The sequence below is a fragment of the Lynx canadensis genome, chromosome C2 (genome assembly GCF_007474595.2).
Source record: "Lynx canadensis isolate LIC74 chromosome C2, mLynCan4.pri.v2, whole genome shotgun sequence".
Taxonomy (NCBI): Eukaryota; Metazoa; Chordata; class Mammalia; order Carnivora; family Felidae; genus Lynx; species Lynx canadensis.
The window spans coordinates 67,425-88,466 of record NC_044311.2 but is presented as its reverse complement, the minus strand read 5'-3'; the positions used below and the strand labels follow the sequence as shown (position 1 = coordinate 88,466).

Sequence of the window (21,042 nt, the reverse complement as noted above, 5' to 3'; positions counted from 1 at the left end):
GTGGCTAAAACAGTATTATATCTATACCATGAATACTTATTACTCTACAATAAGATGGGATGACCTAATGCTGCAATGACAAATGAATCTCAAAATTATGCTGAGTGAAAAAAAATCCAATCTCAAAAGGTATTCTGTATGATTCTATTTATATAATCTAAAATGACAAAACTATATAGAGATGAAAGATTAGTGGTTGCCAGAGGTTGGGGATGGTGGGAAGGGACAGCAGGGAGAGGGAAGGGTAACACTTAGGAAGGTCTTTGTGGTGTTGAAAGAGTATATCTTGATTGTGGTAGTGGTTACACAAATATACACGTGATAAAAAGTAGAAGTATACACAATGTACAAGTGTCAATTTCCTGATTTTTATACTAAACTACTTATGTAAGTTGTACTTGTTGAGGGAAACTGGGGGAAGGGTATTATTTTTCCAACTTGCTGTGAATTGAACTCAAAATGAAAGGTAAAACAAGACCCTAAAAAACCATGACCAAGTGCACTGCGTGAAACTGATTTGGAAGAACAAAATTATGAAATATATATTTTAGGGTGGTTGGGAGACTTTAATATGATTGGATATTAGATGATATTAGGGAATTGTTAATTTTCTTACCATTATGTAATGGTGGTATAACGTTTGGAGAATATTATGAAAGAATGCATATTGAAGTATTTGGAATGAAGTGTTTTGATGTTTACAACTTTCAAAAAATTTTTTTCCAGTATATACAGAGAGATCAGGCAAACGTAGGCAAGTGTTGAGTCCAGATGGAGGATACAGGTACTCATTGTACCATTCTTTAAACTTTTCTGTACTGTTGATATTTTCAAAATAAAACGTTTGGGGCAAAATTATCAGGGCGTTCTACAGACGAATGCTTTGTAGCTTCAGGCTCCTGCGTACACGCCTCGCCCAACCACTGCCGAGCCAGGGGATGTCCCCTTTCCTGAGGCTTTAGGGCCACAGTCCGCCTGCACCCTCCTACGCACTTTTATTCCCATCCCTGGTCCGCAGCGATATTGGACACCTATCGAGAAGATAGCACCTCCGACATTCCTAGAGAGGCCGGCTTGGGGACTTGGGAAGCCGGAAGCCCGTCTCCAGGCACTTCCTGTCCGGTCATTGTTCTCGCACCGGTAGGCGCGGGGCGCATGATCTAGCCTATGTTCTGCTGCAGAGCCCGCGAGCTCTGGCCCGGCCTTTCCGCGGTGCTCGGTGAGTGGGGTCGGCGGGATTGGGCACGGACCTTGCAGGCGCGGAAGGGGCCATTAGAGGGGCGCACCGCCGCGACCTTCCCTTGGGGCCTAGGCCTGTCTATCCCCGGCGGGCTCCGCGTCCCTCTACTTCGGGAACACGGCTGCAGCCTACCGGGGGTCTGGCCTGGGGGAGCTTGGACACGGACAGCCCCAGGGGCCAGGCTTACTCCGGGAATAGGGCTTACGGTATGGAGGTGGGGGAGGTAGGTTGCCACGTTGGGAAAGAGGGAAAGGACACTGAAAGGGAATCCCTTGATAAGGGACTCTGCTGTGTGGGGCTGGAGGCGGATTTGAGTTTGGTCAGCAGGCCGGTAAGAATACTCACAGTAGGCGGTCTTGCTTGTACACAGGTGAAATGAATGTTAAGGGCCTTTCCGCCTGGTGGAATTCAGCTAGTCATAGGAAAAATAATCATCCAGATCGAGATTTGTTACAGGAGTGAAAGTACTATTGCGTTATTCAGGAAATTGTGCACACTACATTGCTAATAAGTTGACATAGGAGAAAGTATGTGATCACTTCAATAGTAGCAAAAGGAGACTTAGTAAAATTTGTCATCCCCCCCCCCCCCCCAGTAAAACATCTGAAGGGGAATAGACAAATTTTAATCTATTCGTAATAAACTAAACTAGTAAGATTGTTTTTCTCACATGTTCAGCAAAGACCGCTGGCTTGGGTGTGATAAAGGGGTATGGTTAAGTTGGTGGTGGTGTGATTTGATGTGGTCCTTTTAGAAAGCAGTTTAGCGCTATATGTCAATGCTTGAACTAGTATCCCTCAATTCTAAAGGAATAATTCAGCAGAAGAAAAGGCTATTTGCACAGAAAAAAATTTAACATTAATTATTAAGAAAATAAATTGGAAACGATCAGAATTCCTTTTACCAAAGTAATGGCTTATAAATAGTATTGGTCAAGGAAGTTATATTTAGAATGCTATGCCAGAATGAAGTAACTCTGTATGTACATATATGGAAAGGTCTAACACTGTGGAATACTATGTGAAATAAAGACATTGAGTTCAAAAAACAAAATGCAAGTTGCTGAAAAATGTACAAGTGTGTTCTAATTTCTGTTTTGGGAAAATAAGCAGTATGTGTAAAGGTGTGCATATCTGGAAATGCAGAGAAACCACTGATAACTACCGTGTGCGTGTGTGTATGTAGGGCATATATTTGATTCTATGTATTTTTCTCTTTCTTGACTCTTTTTGGATGAGAACAATAGAATTAACACCAGTAGGTTATTGCATACCTACTAAAAGTGATAAGTATGAAGACTGGCAACATAAAACGTCTTTTTTTTTTTAAATGTTTTTATTTATTTTTGAGAGAGAGTGTGAGCGGCGGGGGTGGGGGGGGTGGAGAGAAAGGGAGGCAAGATCTGAAGCAGGCTTCAGGTTCTGAGCTGTCAGCACAGCCCAACACGGGGCTCAAACTCATGAACCACAAGATCATGACCCAAGCTGAAGTTGGATGCTCAACCGACTGAGCCACTCAGGTGTCCCAAAACATCTTTTTTTTTTAAAATCTTAAGAGCAATACAAGACATTTGGAAGAAATGGAAAAAGTAAACATCAAACAAGAATCTCAAAACTATCTGTAATTACATCACCCAGAGGTGACCATCTATCTCTAAATGTTGGTGTCTAGACTGTCAAACTTTTTCTTGAGTTTCTTTAGTTCATGCTTTTGTGTATCTTTGGCAATTAAAAAAGTTCTTTGTGTTGTAATAGTCCTTCTTAAGAAAAACAACAAAACAATGATGGTGGGGTGCCTGGTTGGTCCAATCAGTTAAGCGTCCCGCTTTTGATCTCAGGTCAGGTCATGAGTTCAAGCCCTGCATTGGGTTCTGCATTGGGTGTGAAGCCTACTTAAAAAAAAAAAAAAAACCCATGGCGATAATTGTGAAAATATATATATGCCCATAGTTAAAAACAAGAAGTTTATTAAGTCATAATTGTTAGTGTGGTTGAAGGTTTTCCCTTAAAAGAAGTGTCTTAAATTCTGTGCTATACAGTGGTTACCTTTTCGGAGGTGGAGTAGGGTTGATTTTTTTTCGTTATTTTCTGTATTTTTCAAGTTTTATAATAAAAATACGTTAACTCTATAATCGGGGGAAAATCAGTAAACATTAAATAAAGCTGTAATGTGATTATGATGGGAACAAATTACATGTTTGCCGTTGAACCCTTTCTACCCTATGGGGGAAGAGCAGAGCAGACTCTTGCTGCTGTGGCTACTGTGTAGGCACTGGGCAGCAGTAGGCTTAATGGCATCCAGGCACACCTCTCCTTGATGCTAACAGTGTTTTCTGGTTTTCAGTAGACAGTATCATCCTGGCCCTGAGAAGAAACTCAAGAAGAAACTTAAAGATTAGATGGGGCTTGACCTCTGCTGGGCAGCCCCCAGCTATAAGAGTTCCCCTCCTGAGCAGAGACGATGACTGCAGAACTGAGAGAGGCCATGGCCTTAGCCCCCTGGGGCTCAGTGACAGTGAAAAAGGAGGAGGAAGAGGAAGAAAACTTCCTAGGTCAGGCATCTAGCCAACAAGTGCACTCGGAGAACATCAAAGTCTGGGCTCCTGGGGAAAGTCCCCAGACAGGCCTTGTCATATCAGAACAGGAGGAAAAGGTAACTAATAGTCTTGGAGGAGGGAGGAAAGAGAGACCTGAACACCTCAAGTGGTTTCAGAGGGAACTATGTTCCTCTGCTTCCACCAGGAGTATTATTTTCAGGGTAGGGCTCAAGTCTGTTGTCCTTCGGTATGTAATAGAAACAGTCTCTTCTGACTGATGGGACATTAATGCTTTCTGTAAATCAGTGGTTCTCAAATTTTGCTGCACAGAATTACCTGGGGAGCTTTTTATAAAATCGTGATGCTCATGCCATACTCGATTCCAGTTAAAGGAGAATCTTGGTCTGGGACCCAGACATCTGAGATTTAAAAAAACAAAAAAACAAAACCCTCTTCAGGTGACTCTAGTCAAGGTTTGATAGCTCTGACATATGCTTCTCAAATTTTAATATGCATAGGAATCACCAGGAGGTCTTGTTAAAATGCAGATTCTGATTCAGGAGGTCTGGGTTAAGATTCTACACTTGTCACAAGCTCCCAGATGATAGTGGTCTATGGATCACACTTTGAGTAGTGGGGCTATACACTCTACAGTGGCCTTTGATGTTTTCAGAAACATTCCTTACTATCACTAGCCAGATGAGCTGAGGTTCCCCAAAGATCAAAACCTTGCTTCTTTGGTCTTTAGACCTCAGAAAACTCTACCCTGGAACATCTCCCCATGTGTTGCTCTTTTGTCAGGCACCCACTAGCAAGCCAGGCTTGGATGCCAGAGTGGCCAGTGAAGTGAAATCAAAGAGATAGAGAAGAAAGTCACAGGCTTGATTCTCTGCCTAACTCACCTTGGGGTTCAGAGAAGACTGCCTTTATTTTCTGTTTTTGTTGTTTTATTAAAAAAAAAAAAAAGTTTAAAAAATGTAAAAAAAAAAAAATCTTTTATGGTGTCCAGGAATAGGTACTTTTATGTTCTCATCTTTAAAACTAATCATACTGCTTCCCATTGACAATTTTCTCAGAAATCCACCTGTGCTTGTCTCTAGGATCCAAACATGTTCTGGAACATGGCTGTAGTCCTGAAAGCAACACAGGAGGCACCTTCTGCCTCAGCCCTTGGCACCTGCTCATTATCAGGGACTCTGGCCAAGAGTGAGATACTGGAGACACATGGGAACATGACCTCTCTAGGTAAGGTTCAACCCCTGATTCAGAATCTGACCATTGGGGTTTCTCAGAATCCATTCAGAGACTGGTGGTCTTGTCTCCCAGCTTGAAAAACATAAGAGTATTGAGGTATTGAAACCATCAGGGAAAGCTGGATAATAGAATGGTGAAAGATGCCTATGCATTTGTCACAGGAAATGCCATATTTGGCACATGGTCTTAAGACACCAGACAAACACAGGCAAACTCCAAATTCACCTTTTAATCCCATTTATTGTTTCCTATCTATTCATACATGGAGACACATCCTGTTCATATGCTTTGTGTTTATCATAGGTCAGTGAGCCTGCAAGAAAAGCTAGCTAAAGTAGGAAGGGTCAATTTTTGTGGTGATTTTGAGGAAATGCCCTGGAGATGTTTTGTTTTTATAGATCTTTATGCAGATTCCAGAGGATTTTGAACAGTTGTGTCAGCCATATTGATGTTCAAAGCTAGGTCTTCATGGTTTTATCACCTGGTTTTCTCTCTAAGCTGGGACTCAGGATATATCTGACAAGCAGTGGAAGAAACTTATCTATGAAAAAGTGACGTGTAACTGTGGGCCAAGAATATGGTAGCTGTGGGTCCTGTGTTGTAGAAGTAATCCCTGCATGACTGCCAAGGCCCCTCTGGCACTCACATTCTATGTCAGCTGGGTACAGGGCTATGCCTGAATATTTTGAACCCACTCTGGTCCCTAGCCCATTCCTCAGGCTGACCAAGTTACTCACTTTCTTAAACCACTGTTGTGGGGAAGGTTAAAATTACCACTTTCATTTTCTTATCTGTTCCTTAATCTTTCCCTCTAACTCTCAGCAGCTTCTATTGCCCACTTTCTGCTCTCTGTTCCATTCTCTCTGATGTATCATCCCTTCTTTCCTGTTTCCTTGCTTTATCAGTCATTCAATGTCTGAACTCCAGCAGTGGCACCCATATACTAGGAATGGTGACTTTGTTCCTTCTCTGCCTCTTACCTCAAGACCCTGTTCCCAGCCAAGATTTACCTTTCTTTGTGCTGCCAGACGTTTGCATAGCTGTAGGTAACAGCAAGGATATGAGCTCTAGGAATTGAGAGAGAGATCTGAGTGTAGTTGCTCTCCTGCTTTTGATAACTCTGTGACCTTGAATGAGTCTTTTCTCTCTGGACCTCCATTGCCTGTTCTGTCAACTTGGGTGTACTGATTCAGTAGATACAGGATTTGTTGGGGGCATGCTTACTATGTGCTGGGTAGTGTGTTGGGTGTTGGGGATACACTGAATGAGACACAGTCTTGCCCTTTTTAAAATTTTACTATTTTTTTTTTTTAAGCTTCTACACAGGTGAAAGAATAGTTTCATCTTGATGACAAAATTGTATAATATACATGAATGTGCTTTGGAAACTTTGATGTGTTACTGAGCTATTAATATCTGAGAGAGTTTTATCTACAGTTTCCTATGTATTAACTAATATTGACTTCATTAAAGTTTATACATTTAAAGCCAAGTTTTTAAGCATTTAAACCTAACTCATTTTTATTTTACTTCTACATCTAGAAAATTTTTTTATAAAAATGAGAATATTTGTACTTTTTCTTTAATTCATGTTTAGTTAAGCTTCAAGTTTTACAGATTAAATTTTTAAGCTTTTTAAAACAGGGCACCTAGGTAGCTCAGTCTGTTGAGTGTCTGACTCTTGATGTCAGCTCAGGCCGTGACCTCATGGTTCATGAGTTCAAGCCCCCTGCCGGGCTCTCCACTGACAGTGCAGAGCCTCCTTGGGGTTCTTTCTCCCTCTCTCTCTTCCTTTCTCTCTGCCCCTCTCCTGCTCACGTGCACACCTCTCTCTCTCTCTCTCTCTCTCTCTCTCTCTCTCTCTCTCAGAATTAAAAAAAAGAAAATTTTGTACTTTTTAAAAGATTTGTTCCACCTACATATCATTTTTTTAATATAAAAATTTCCTTATTTCTATTTTCTTAAAAATATATAAAATGTATTAAATTTCAAATTTAATATATCCAATTTTTTAAAACATTTCAAACACCTAAGTAGCTAGATTTACAAATATTACACTTATAACCTAGATAAGCACATGGCTTTTGTAAGTCTAATGAGTTTGTAATGACATACAAAATTAGTAAATTATCTTTCATATGTCAGAACACATCCACCAGCTAAGATGGCAGGCTTATATAGCATTTCATAACTCTTCTTTTTAAAAAAATGAAAGAGGGGCACCTAGGTGGCTTAGTCGGTTAAGCGTCTGACTTCGGCTCAGGTCATGATCTCACGGTCCGTGAGTTCGAGCCCCGCGTCGGGCTCTGTGCTGACAGGTCAGAGCCTGGAGCCCGTTTCGGATTCTGTGTCTCCCTCTCTCTGACCCTCCCCTGTTCATGCTGTCTCTCTCTGTCTCAAAAATAAATAAACGTTAAAAAAAAAAATTAAAAAAAAAAATGAAAGAAAAGTATTGATTTCAAAACTTATTGCTTTGTGCTCTAGTTGATCACAAGTATGTTTTAGTTTATTTCTATACTTATTTCTGTACTAGGATTACAGTAATCTTTCAAGATCCAAAAGAGGAAAAATAGCATCTCAAACAAGCCAGGGGTACAGGTTCTCAGCCGATGGCTAATTAATTAACCCAAGGGGATTTGAGCTTGAGTACACAGAATGGGCCTTCTTTCCTTTTCTTAGACCCTGGGCATTGGCCTAGATCCTAGCTCTTACTTTATCCCTGTGATGAAACTGTCAGGTAGCCACTACATGAAGACCTTGTAGGCCTAAGTTGTATCCGCTTCTGTAATAATTTTGACATAAAGCATGATGTACATATAAAGACTTGTTTCTGTTATTCTAATTGGTCCAGTAGTCCCCATCCATCTTAATCTTTCATGTCTTTCTCGTGTTCTAAATATCATGGTAAAAAGGGTAGAGTGAGGTTAGGGGAAGTGAGGTCATAGACTGAAGTATTCTTAGACTTGGTTTTTGTTGGAGAGATGCTTGGTGGGGATGGGAGGCCCCCAGTGTCAGTGATGGCTGGTGCTAAAGGAGAGAAGAAGGAGATGGAAAAAAAGCAGAGTGGGAGACATTAGGAGGGAAGATTAGGTGAGATGTATGGGATAAAGAAAAGTAGAGAACATGGAAGAAAGTAATGGACAAAAGAAGAGCAGAAAAGACATGAAACCATACAGGGGAAAAAAAAATCAGAATATTTCACACACAAATTTTAAAAATAAAAACCAAGAGAGGACAGATGAAGAGGCAGTAGGGGGAAGGGGTAATGGGAAAAAAAGTAAAATAAGAAAAAAGATATGGTGACAAATGTGACTAAGGGTGGTGAGCGCTGAGTTGTGTATGGAATTGTTGAATCACTATGTTAATACACTTGAAACTAATATATCAAACTATGTTAATTATATTTCAGTTAAAAAAAATAAAGAGAAAAAAAGAAAATGATGTAAGGGCAGTAAATCTACAGGGAGAAAAATAGATTTAAGAAAGACATCAGAACAGTAGGAATAGAAATAACTGGAAAAAGGCTAGCATTTCTGAATTTGTTGTTACATTCAGTGCTCTGCTATATGCAGCCCTCAGGCATTCCCTTTTTCCAACACTGCCCATCTTATCTGAATGATTGTGATGGGAATGTCATATTAGTGTTGTCTTAACCAGGCAGCCAAACTGGACTGTTTCCCCCCCCCCCCCCCCCCCATGTTGCTTTGTACCTCAACGTGCCTGTCCCAGTCACTCATCTCATAGATTAGAGAGTTGCACTGGTCTCTGCTTGTGGGATGTTGTGTAGATGCAGGATTGACCAGCTGCAGTTGCTTCATGAGCTGCAGCTCACAGCTTTCCTGCTCACTTCTAGGCCGACAGCACCAGTGGGAGCACTTCCCTCCACTGCAGGCTTGCCTCCCACTGCTGTTTGCCCTGGTTTCATGTGCCTTGTCTGGGTGGTGTTTCTGAGTTTGGTATATTTAAAGTTCTGTGAAGGGTTCCCTCTGCCAACACTAGGTATGGATGCATGGATGGACATTCCAGGACCAAGAGTGGTAGGGGTGGAGAGGAGACAAAGAATTATGGTGTTGCTGACTGCAGGACTTCTTTTTGACACCATTCGGGTTCTGAGGCAATGTGGAGCAGCCAGAAACTAGTCAGAGTTTTAAAACTTCAGGAAGTTTTGGTGTTTTCATGATAATGGCATAATGGAGCAGGCTATACCATGACTCAGTCTTAGGAAGGTCAGCTTTCCTTGACATAAGGCTTTCATATGACATAAGACATAAGCTGTTTGTTTAATACAAGGATTCAGCTGTTACTGTTCACATTGTTCTTTAGTCCCTTCTAATGTTGCCATCTGTCACCATAACAACTCCTCTCGTCTAAGGTTCATCTTTGCTCCTGGGCCCCAACACTTAGACTCACAGCACTACTAGTCAGGCTCAGAGTCACTGCAGACTCTCACAGAGCCACTTCCTATGCTCCATGGCTGTTCTCAGCCATTACCATAGAGTAACTCAGTTAATCTCATGGTTTTATGAGGTAGATACTGTTAGTGTCCCTATTTTAGAGATAAGGAAACTGAGGCACAGAGAAGTTACCAGCCCAAAGTCCTGCAGCTGGTAAGTGGCAGAGCAGGGATTTGAAACCAGGCAGTCTGGCTCCAGAATCCATGTTCTTAACCTCTGAGCTGCATAAACCCTTAATGTTTCGGGTGCTCTTAGCTGCGCTGGTCCTTTTGGCATCCAGCATGACCCTCTCTGTCCATGCTTATCCTTTCTTTGATATCTAGCTTCCTCTGACACAGAAATCTAAGTTGCATAGATCTTCATTCCCAGGGAGGGACTCTCCCTAATTAATTCGTGGGTTGTAAGCAAATTCACACTAATTGGCTAAGGTAAGAAGACCTTACCTTACCTAAGAAGGCCTGGGGAGAAACTAGTGTTGTTCATAACTGGTCTTACAATTAAGACAGCCCGGAGACATGTCTGAAGATGACTTTCCTGGCATGAGGCACTGGATTAGATGTCTAGTTGAGGTAAGTGGAAGTGCTGGAAAGACCATGAATTAGTAGATTCTGCTCTAGGTGTGGGAGAGGGCATAGACCTGGCAAAAGAACCTACAGAGGAGAGGTGATGCATGGGGGAATACTTTTCCTTTGATGAAGCCATTTTACATACGCTGAAGTCACATACTTCCTGACGTTTATCACTTCGTGATCCTGTTCTTTTTATGGGCCAGAATAAGCTGACATTTGTACTTTCTGTTTATTGTTTCAGGTGCTGAAACCAAGAACCCACAGTTACTGGTTCCAAAAACTGAGATATGTGATGAAGCAGAAAAACCCTGCATAATGCCAGGAAGAATCCAGAAAGTTAATCCTCCAGAACCTGAGTTAGGAGAAGCCTGTGAAAAAGGGAACCTGTTAAAGAAGCAGAGAATCAAGAGGGAAAAGAAAGATTTCAGACAAGTGACAGTGAAGGACTGTCATGTACCTGAAAGCTTCAAAGTAGAGGAAAACCAGAAATGTCAGGAATCTGGGGAAAGGTATAGCCTTAGTTCTAGCTCTGTTAAAAATCAGAAAAGCCAGCCTGGACAGAAGCCTTTTACATGTAGTGTGTGTGGAAAAGGCTTTAGTCAGAGTGCAAACCTCGTAGTGCATCAGCGAATCCACACAGGGGAGAAGCCCTTTGAATGTCATGAGTGTGGGAAGGCCTTCATTCAGAGTGCAAACCTTGTTGTGCATCAGCGAATCCACACTGGACAGAAGCCGTATGTTTGTTCAAAATGTGGGAAAGCCTTCACTCAGAGTTCAAATCTGACCGTACATCAAAAAATCCACTCCTTAGAAAAAACCTTTAAGTGTAGTGAATGTGAGAAAGCCTTCAGTTATAGCTCACAACTTGCTCGGCACCAGAAAGTCCACATTACAGAAAAATGCTATGAATGTAATGAGTGTGGGAAAACATTTACTCGGAGCTCAAACCTCATTGTCCACCAGAGGATCCACACTGGGGAGAAGCCCTTTGCCTGTAACGATTGTGGCAAAGCCTTCACCCAGAGTGCAAACCTTATTGTGCATCAGCGAAGCCATACTGGTGAGAAGCCATATGAGTGTAAAGAATGTGGAAAAGCCTTTAGTTGTTTTTCGCACCTTATTGTGCACCAGAGAATTCACACTGCAGAGAAACCTTATGATTGCAGTGAGTGTGGAAAAGCCTTCAGTCAGCTCTCTTGCCTTATTGTGCATCAGAGGATTCACAGTGGAGATCTCCCTTATGTGTGTAATGAGTGTGGGAAGGCCTTCACGTGTAGCTCATACCTGCTTATTCATCAGAGAATTCATAATGGGGAGAAACCTTACACATGCAATGAGTGTGGCAAGGCCTTCCGGCAGAGGTCGAGTCTCACTGTGCACCAGAGAACCCACACTGGGGAGAAGCCCTACGAGTGTGCCAAGTGTGGTGCGGCTTTCATTTCTAACTCGCACCTCATGCGACACCACAGAACTCATCTTGTTGAGTGACAAGTACTTGTTACTCCAGGCATTGATCATAATCCACTGCCCCCTAATTGGACACGTCTTTGCTGTTTTTGTTTGTAAAAATGAGGCCCGCCATGTTACAAGTAACAGTTTTCAAGAATGCAGCACAGAACACAAGACAAGCATTTCAGAGGCTGACTTAAAGAAAGTGAAAGCATCTAAAGGCAAGGACTGTGTTTTAAACTGTGCCCTCAGTAGTCCTGTTTGAAATGAAATGTGGCTTTCTTTAAAATGGGTCATGCAAAGCTAAGTGATAAAGATCCTGTTTGAGGAAAGGTATTTTTAGCTTAATTTTGTTTTTTGAGCCTGGTAATTTCTTGAGCAACAGGCAGGTTGTTGGTATAGGTCTGCCTGGTGCAATTCTGGAGCTTTGAACCTTGTATTCTAGTATTTGGGTTAAGCAGTGATTAATTAAGGAAATCACTTGGGGTAGCAATTCACCAACAACTCACCTATGAACATTGATTAGCTTTCCATTCCTTAGGTAATTTAAACAAAAAAACACCCTATTAACTGTCTCCTGGTCCTAAAATGGATAGAAGTAGGAAACAGCTGTTTCTCTTATTATCTGTGACTCGTGAACCTTGGTGTAGTAAAGCTCTGGGGACCTCTGATGAGTCTTTTCTTCCCAGTGTGCAGGGCCAAACACTGGAGGGTTGATGGAGACAACACGCTGGGGCCACAAATGTGCTGGCCTGTATTCATTTGCTAAGATCAACAACTCTAAGTGACCCTAACTCCCATTGTACTCCCATTGGAGTAAGATGCCTGTGACACTCCCCAGATAGAGGAGTCAAAGAATAAAGCTTGCCGAGAGGCATAGCCACGTTGTCTATGCTCATTCTGCTTAGGCTCAGGGAGCTCAATTTGGGTGTTATTCTCACTTTCTGGCTGGTCTTTAGAAGAACTAATGGAGTCCTAATTCTGAGAGGGAGGAGGAAGAATGGGACTCCTTAGGTCTTAATTTGGTTTTTTTTTTTTTGAGAAGTTCAAAGGTATTGGAATATGAAAACTTAGAAGGATGAAGAAACTGGCTAAGGTAAGAACCTTTGTTACCATTGAGCCTTTATTCTTAGTAAAATGATTTATAAAACTATGCAATAGGTAGTTATGTAATATTGCCTTGTATTTATATAGAACTTAATTCTTTGTTTAAATTTGATTATGCACCTTCATGTATAAAAACAAGATTCCCAGCACTTCTCTCATGCTTTCACATAGATCCTTACCTTAATCTTTAGAACACTGAAAGAGCTGTTTGCCCCATTTATCTGAGAGTGGTCAAACAGCAAATAACAGCCTACATTCAAATCCAGGACTTAAATCTGGGTTCTCTTTGTTCTGCCATGCTGTGTGTCTAACCACCTGTAATCCTCACCTGGGTCTGTGCAGAGCCTGAGAAAGGGGTATATGGTCTCATTTTCAGGTGAGGAAGCTGAGTGACAGATTTGGGGATGTGCCTTAGGCAGAGTAACCAGTAAGCAGCAAATCTGAGACTAATTTGAGTTTCCCAAATTCTGGATCTCTCTCCTCACCCCATTCAGCAAGCAGGTGCATATCGTAAGTGCCCTACCTGTTGATAAGCGATCTGGTGTGACTGTCAGTAGAAGTCCCACCATTGGGACTCATACTGGCTCATTTGTATTTTACAGAGCAGTTTTAATGCATAGAAGGCATATGTATAAACAGGAAAGCTTGTTTATTTTCTCTTCCCCCTTCTCTTCAACCGTGGTGTTTTATCCAGGCATGTGCGCCTTCTTTTCCCAGTTGCATTGTCAGTCATACACAACTGTAAGAAGTCAGTAGAATTCAAAAGTGAGAATCAAAAATGCTCATGTCCTCACTGACCCTGACAGTCCCTATTCCTGTCTCCTAGCTAGCAGTGGAGAGACCCAAAGATAAGACCTCATGCTGAGAATAGGAACAAGCTTAGGTTTTTCCCTCTGCAGGATCAGGAAGCCCAGAAGATAGGGAGAGCAGGTCTGATGATTTGGGATAAATTGGTGATCTAGACCTATCAAGAGACCAAAAGTACTTTCCTGAAAGGTACCAGCTGGGACTTATGACCATTGGGGCAGTTAAATTGTTTTAGTTCCACATTGTGTGTTCATCCTCATAATTGGATGCTCATCATGGATGATTGTGATTTCCTGGCTAAAGGTTGCTATTCATAGACAATTCAGAAAAGGCTACTCAGGTGATTGTGATGTGAAGGTAAAGGTGAAGCTTGATTTGGGAATCAGACCCAACTTCTCAGTGAAACAGTGGTTTTCACTTAGCTGCATGTTAAAATCACCTAGTGTGCTTAAGAAAATTTCCAGTCCCAGGGCCCAGTATTTTTTTTAGTTCTGGAGGGAACCCAGTGTGTAACCAAGGTAATGGCCACTGTAGTCAAATAAAGTCTGCAGGCCACAAATACATGTGATCAAAGGTGGAGTGGGGAAGCCCTAGAATAAAGATCTGGATGTGTGTGTGTAGAGTGTTCTGTGTGGTTTCAGCAAAACAAGATGCTAACGACATTGTCTGTACTGGTGTCCTGTACCTTGGCTGTGAGGATTCTGTGACTGACTCTGTTTGTATTTTAAGTGATATACCACACTTTTTATTTATATGAGCAAGCCACGTTTTACATAACATACTTTTATATTCCTCATTCAACAAAATGACTTTTTACATTTCTACTGTATTTCATTTCAGGGTCTGGGTTTCCACAAACCTTCACCCACGTTCAGGACCTCCAGTCCTTCACAAATCACGGGAACCTAATGGATTACTAGATAGACCAGATCCTTACCCAACTAACAACTCTTGCTTCCAGTTCAACGCCAGCCCTCAAAATAAATTACAGCCCTCCTTTTTCTGTATGGTTCCTGATAAATGACAAGGGACTGCTCCTTATTGTCAGATTTGGCTTAGCTTTTCCTTTTCCCAGAGGTCAGCTCCTTTCTCCTTTTGCTGTTATTTCTAGAAGTGGATGGGAACTCTGAAGCCCTGCTTCTTAAGTTGCCAAGAGCTATCAAGGAGCCAGACCAGCTGAGCCAAGAAGTCTCAAATGAGACCAACAGTTATGTATCAGGTGGAGCACAGTGATGTAAAAGTGATAATGAAATCTTGTATTTTGCGGGGCACAGGTGAGAGACTCTTCATTGAGACACACACAGACGCACACCCCTACGTCCCTCAAACATTTGCCCGTGAATTCCTCTAGGCTCAGGAAGAGGTGTTTGGGGCAAGGCTAATATTCTATGTTTTGGGTCCCCTCCCTTCCTTGCCTAGGTAGTTGTCCTCCCACATCTGTCACTTCACTTGCTCCATTCTGTGCTCAATCTTTCACAGCCCCTTTGAGGATCTAATGGGGTTGAAGATACTCTTCCAGAGAAATGCAGATAGCACATTCAGTTTTGCACTCATTTGTGGGGGTGCAGATAAGCTTCCTAAGGCCAGTTATTGGCTCCTTTAGGGTGTAAAGTCACACTTGGGAATGCACTACATAATTGCCATTGACTTTTATTTTTAACTTATTTTATTTTATTCTTTTTAAATGAGCTCTACACCCAGCATGGAGCCCAACGTGGGGCTTGAACCCTGAAATTAAGACCTGAGCTGAGATCCAAGATTCAGTCACTTAACTGAGTCACCCAAGTGCCCCATTACCAGTGACATTTTTAAAAAATGAGGTTGGGGGTGCCTGGGTGGCTCAGTCAGTTAAGCCTCTGATTCCTGATTTTGGCTCAGGTACTAATCACAGTCATGAGATGGGGCTCTGCACTGGGCATGGTGCCTGCTTAAGATTCTCTTTCTCCCTCTGCCCCTTGCCTACTGGTGTATGCTCTCAAAAAAAAAAAAAAAAAATCAGAATCTCTCGATGTTGCCCAACTTTTTAAATCTTGCTTTTCCTGGATTCCTCCTTCAACAGATGGCAGCATTATGCAGCACCCCAACTGGAAACCCATGATATTTCTGGTTTCCCACGTGTCATTCTCTTATTATAACAGTACTTACTATTCACTCTCTTTGTGGCAAACATGGTGCTAGTTCCTGGAGTGCAGAGGCAGACAAGGTCTATCAGAGCCTCTTCTGATGTCTCCTCAGAAACCTCTGGATTCCTTCACATGATTTATTAAGCTCTTCACTTCCCATGCACCTTTTACTGCAACATGAAGGCATGTGCTTGCTCTTCTGTGTGCCTTTGCTCACACTGTCCCCAGTGCTTATTACTACCACTTCCTACCCTACCTCTGTCTACTTTACCAAACTTTAGGTTTCTTTTACATTGATTCCAGTCCCATCTCTGAGAACCCTCTGACTCCCCTACAGCAAGGATACATTTAGAAGTACAAAGAGCATATGATATGTATCCACTCTGTGTTTTAAAGTGAAAAACAACAACAACCCTGGATTCATAATTATGTATATAGTACAGTTCTCATTTGATGTTACATATACTATTGTAACATACATATGCTATTAAATAATAAATTACCTGAATGAAATATAAGAAAATGATATAAGTGGTTAAGTGGCTTGTTCACAGCCATACAGATAGTAACTTGCAGAGCTTAGGCTCAAACCTGGTCCATATAGATTATAAAATTATGGGTGATTAAAAATCTTTTTTTTTTTCTTTTTAACTAATTTCCATGTTTTCTACAAGGAACAAGAATTTTATAATCAGAAAAAAATGATTATATTTACATATTTAGTTTGAATGTATTAACTATAAACAGTACTTCATTTCCATATTTAAGGTGTGGGATATTCCCTGCCATTTCTTTCTCTTTCCATTCTCATGTCTTTGCCTCTGACAATGTCAAGTCTGATAATTCTTGAACTCCATTCTGTCTTCTATGCTTTGTTTATTGATTTATTTCAAAAGTTTAAAATAAACAGCATGAATGTTATTCTGACCATGTAAATGTTCACTGCAGATCTAAGTAGCTTCCTACGACTATGTATGTTTTGAAACAGCATTTTGTTTTACTGGAGTTTCTATTTGCCCTTCTTTTCCTCTTGTACTGATTGCTTTTAGCACACTCAGTTATTTTCAGATTCTCCATCCAGTTCGATACTCTGTAGAATCCCCATTTTTTATTTAAGAAACCTCCAGCCTCCTGCTCTGGTCTGTCCTTGATGTTTTCCTGCCCACTGTTTTCTTGTTATACTAGCCTTCATTGAGTTCTGAATTGTACATGTTGCTGTTTGTTCATTTACTTTCTCATTTCACTGCAGTGTATCTTCAGGTCATTTGCCAAGAAAGAGTATATGAAAGACAAAATGTTGAGTGCTTAATATATCGTAAACATCTTTCTCTGCCCTCAAGTTTGATTGGTGCTTTGGCTCTGAAATTCTACATGGAAAAATTTCCCCACAAGTTTGTGGAGTCTTATTCCTGTCAGATTCTTATTTCTTTGACAGTCAATAAATACTATTTGTATTACTGTGGTCTGTTCCCCTACCCCCATGTCCGGAAGCTTTTAAAGTCTCCTCTTTATTCTTGGTGCACTCAATTCCCCAATGTACTCAGTGGAATTTTTCAATCTAGCAACTCAGGTATTTTTATTCTTGGAAATGTTCTTGTGTTACCCCTTTCCATGTATTTATTTTTCCTGTTTTTACTCTTTCTGGAATTCCTGTCAATCAAATGTAGGACCTTGTGGGTTGATCCTAAACTATTTTCTGTGTTATTTCCATTTCCTTGTTTTGTGCTATTTTCTTGGAGAGTACCTTCATTATTTTTCAACCTGCCTAGCGAATTTCTTATTTTGGCAATAATTAATTTCTAAAAAGTCTTTTCTGTTCTTTTTTTGTAGCATACTATTCTCATTTTAGAGATACCTCTCAAATCTGTTCTGATGAGAAGGTTTCTAATTAAAGGTTTCTCTGTCATCTGATATCTCACCCTTTCATGCCCTTGACCCTGGGTCCTTTTTCTCTTTGTTTCTCTTATTTACTCTCACTGGAGACTTTCCTCAAATATGTTGTGCTTCTTAATGACACACACAAAAGTATCAAAAGTCCAATTGAGACCTCTGTGTGTTTGAGTGGAGAGCGAGCTCTTTCCCTGGAAACCTCTAAATTCCAGAATGCTGAAATCTTTTTTCTGGGGCTCATCTGCTGCCTTAGCAGGAAATCCTCTGATATTTTTGTCTGGGGTTTGGATGCTATAAGTGTTTCTCTAGGAATGGGAGAGAAGAGAATCAAGTGTTATTCTAGACCTTCAGTTAATGCCCTTATTTTTAGCCTCACTTCTTCCTCCTTAATGTACCTGAGATTTCCAAGTCCCAGATTGTTTTGGGGCTTGGCAGGGTAGATCTGCTACCTCCTTCCATTGTATTGCCCTCAGCAAGTATCTCAAGCTGTTAATCTGTCCATGCAACTTTCTCAGTTACCAGTTCATCCATTTTACATCTTATAGAAATTTATTTGCCTTATCCCATCATTATTTATACATTTTAAACCATTTTAATCCATTATCATTTTAGGGGAAGTTAAACCATTTAAAAAGAATGTTGAAATTCTTTGCTGTAGTATACTACCACTTAGCTATCTGAAAAATGAATATTTTGACACTTATATACTTGTCAGTGTTATTATTTTACAAAAAATGGAAACAACCCAAGTGACTAACAATAGGGGAGTGATTAAATTATGATACGATGAAATAATATGCACCCACTAAAATATTCAAAAGACGGTTTAGTGATATAAAATGTTTATGATATTAAATGGAAAATGCTAAGTACCAAATTAAATGGTGGAAACAGCCCAGTTTTCTTAAATATACATGCATAGAAAAGACTGAAAGAAAATAAGTACACTGGTGATTAACAGTGGTTAAATCTTACTATGTTGTCTCTATTTTCTATAATAAGCCCTTACTCTTATCACCAGGAGGGAAAAGGCAAATAAAAAAGATCATGGCTTGTACAGAGTAGTGAGGCATTTTGAGGGACTGTGATCGTGGGGAGCAGCAGAATAAGGGACTGGGGAACAAAGTGCCCAGTTACCGATGACTTCATGCCAGGTGAAGGAGTTCAGTCAGGGAATATATGTAACCTCAGTGTTTGTGACGGCCACTTGTGGCTGGACGGTGGTGAGGGGAGAAAGGAATCCTGGAGACCATACAGATAGCTTTTGTCAGACTCCAAGGGAGATTCTGACCCAGGCAGTGGCAGGCGGCCAGAGGAGAAGGGACAGGTGGAATAAGCAGGCCTTAGGGGTATGAAAGATCAAGCAGCAAATCCCCAATCCAGAAATCAGCCTCCACACCCTGGTGAAACATGACTTGTGACAAATGGGGCCTGACCCAGACTTGAGAAGCCCTGGTTTCCTTGTGCCTCTCTGGGGCCACCGTGTGTTCACAGTGGTTAATACTTCTGTGGTGTTGGGTGGGGATTTGGGGGAGGCAACCCAAGTCCTAGCAGGCTAGTAGTAAGGTAGTAACCACCTCCTTAGTTGAGGGGTTCCTGTGTGGGAAGCTAAATGCCAGATGTTCTTTAATTCATTTAGTCCTTACCTGAGGAGAGAAGTTTTCTTATAATCCCCGTTTTCAAAGCCAGTAGTCACGGTCAGGGTTAGAATAGCTCTGAGGCCAAACAAACCCTGTGTCGCTTTCTCTCAAGCTGCTTTCTCAGTGTCCCTCCAGAGACCCTTCTCATCAAAAGTACAAAAGCAAACAATGAAGAGTAAGTCCTCCAAACCCAGAGTACCCCAGGTTATTAGTACCCTGGAGATAACTTTAAAATTTCGTGACCCTTCATACAGAGTCCATGCATTAACAATCATATGTATCCCCCTCTGAAACACAAACAGGAGCTTAGGATACGCACTTTTTTCATTTAGTGTGTCGTGGAGATGATTATATATTAGCCTATAAGATCTACCTCATTCTTTTTTTCTTTGCCATGTGATACTGAATAGTATGGTTGTACCATGACTCATGTAGCAGTGTCCTGTTGGTAGTCGTGTAGGTTCTTTTCTATCTTTTGCTTTACAAACAATGCCATGCTGATTATCCCAGCACACCATCTTCTGTGTGTGTCTTTGTTTGCAAGGTAAATTGGTAAAGAGTATAGGTACGTTTGGTATTTTGATAGAAATTACAAATGTGGTTCCCAGTATGTGTATGAAAATGCCCATTTCTGTGAGTCTTATATAAAAGTATTGTTTTCTGGTCTGGTAAGTGAAAAATGCTCTCATGTTTTATTTTTCACTCAGTTATGAGTGAAACTGGATATCGTTTTAGGTGTTTAAAAAGTTTTTCTTTTTTCTGTGATTTGCTTGTTCATATTCTTTAACAGTTTTGTGTTGGGTTGTTGATCCTTTTAAGAATTGGTTTATATAGACTCTGCTGTAGTAAAGAAATTAACTGCCATATGTGTTGCAGATATTACCCAGTTTATAGTTAGTCCTTTAATTTTTATGGTTTGGATATTTAAGATGTAAAGTCAAATCATAGATTTCTCCTCTTCAAATTTTACATTCTCCCATGGTTTTGCCTAGTCCTTTGAGTTAGGTCATTTGAAATTCATTTTGGAGTAACAGGACTGAATTGGGTTCTGGCCTCACCCCCTGTCCCTTTTCCTCTGGATCAAACAGGAGGAACCAGCTGGGAGAACCATAAAGATGAAGACCCCTCCTGTTTTCTTAGAGCTGCTAGGTGAAAGCCTATAGCCCCATACTTCTGCCCTGGTGGGTACACTTCAGAGACCCGGCCCTGAGGTCCACGCTGGGCCCAAAGGTGCTGCCTCCTTGCACTCTGGTTAATGGAGGGCAGAGGTCATGGGAGGGGGTGGCATGGGGAGGAGGTGCTGAAGGTAGGGAAGGAGAGGCCATATTCATGTGCAAGGGAGAGGAAGGACCTTGCAGTAGTCCTGCGCTGGGAGGGGCATGTTGAAGAGAAAGTGAAGGGTGGGCTGCAGCCTAAGGTCATCGAGGTGATAGAATAGTCTGCAACTGGGGTGAGGGGAATGGAGGCGAGGACCAGCTGGGGAGAATCAGCAATGGATGGAAAGAGCAAAGACATGGAGGAGGTGGTGGGCAGGGAAAGAGGTGGCGTGGGGGTTTGGGGGTGGGTGGTTGGAAAAAAGAGAGGCTCAGTCCAGGGCAAGCGAAGTTGATTTCTCTGGCCTTGGGTGGGTGGGGCAGGAATCAGGCCATACCACTGGGGACAAGATGATTCTCTCAAATGCATTCTCTAGAATGCCTCTCACTGACCTGGAACCCAGGACAAATTCCTAACCTCTCCCAACATAAGTCTTCCCTCCACTTCTTCCAAGATGAGTGTGAGGCTGGGGTAAATGAGGGATTTGAAAAGGCATTGTAACCAGTAGAAGGTTGCTTGGCTGCACAAGCCTGGCATGTTCCTGTTGGAGGACAGCATGGCATGGAAAAACAAGCCTTACCTGAGTGGCCAAACAATTTTACTTTAATAGTTAAGCATAGGATGCAGTTCACACTGACAGCCTTTTGCATAGGTGTCAA

At 41.5% G+C, this 21,042-nt stretch overlaps 1 protein-coding gene across 2 annotated transcripts; it reads left to right on the top strand.

The window, feature by feature from the left end:
* The first annotated feature begins 200 nt into the window (after positions 1 to 200).
* On the top strand, positions 201 to 15,393 carry ZNF35 (zinc finger protein 35). Of its 2 annotated transcripts, none has more exons than XM_030328672.2 (4): positions 201 to 1,219; positions 3,587 to 3,892; positions 4,877 to 5,021; positions 10,295 to 15,393. In XM_030328672.2, the coding sequence occupies exons 2-4, from the start codon at positions 3,701 to 3,703 to the stop codon at positions 11,539 to 11,541; spliced, it is 1,584 nt and encodes a 527-aa protein (XP_030184532.1). In that variant the 5' UTR covers positions 201 to 1,219; positions 3,587 to 3,700; the 3' UTR covers positions 11,542 to 15,393. The 2 variants fall into 2 exon arrangements, with proteins under 2 accessions (XP_030184532.1, XP_030184531.1); XM_030328671.1 differs by having other exon boundaries at positions 3,584 to 3,892; positions 10,295 to 12,538.
* The last annotated feature ends 5,649 nt before the right edge of the window (positions 15,394 to 21,042 follow it).

Excerpts from the sequence above, each read along its gene's own strand:
- ZNF35 (XM_030328672.2), top strand. The coding sequence starts at position 3,701 with ATGACTGCAGAACTGAGAGAGGCCATGGCCTTAGCCCCCTGGGGCTCA. Across the intron at positions 3,893-4,876 it reads TATCAGAACAGGAGGAAAAG|GATCCAAACATGTTCTGGAA; the intron begins GTAACTAATAGT and ends GCTTGTCTCTAG. Across the intron at positions 5,022-10,294 it reads TGGGAACATGACCTCTCTAG|GTGCTGAAACCAAGAACCCA; the intron begins GTAAGGTTCAAC and ends TTATTGTTTCAG.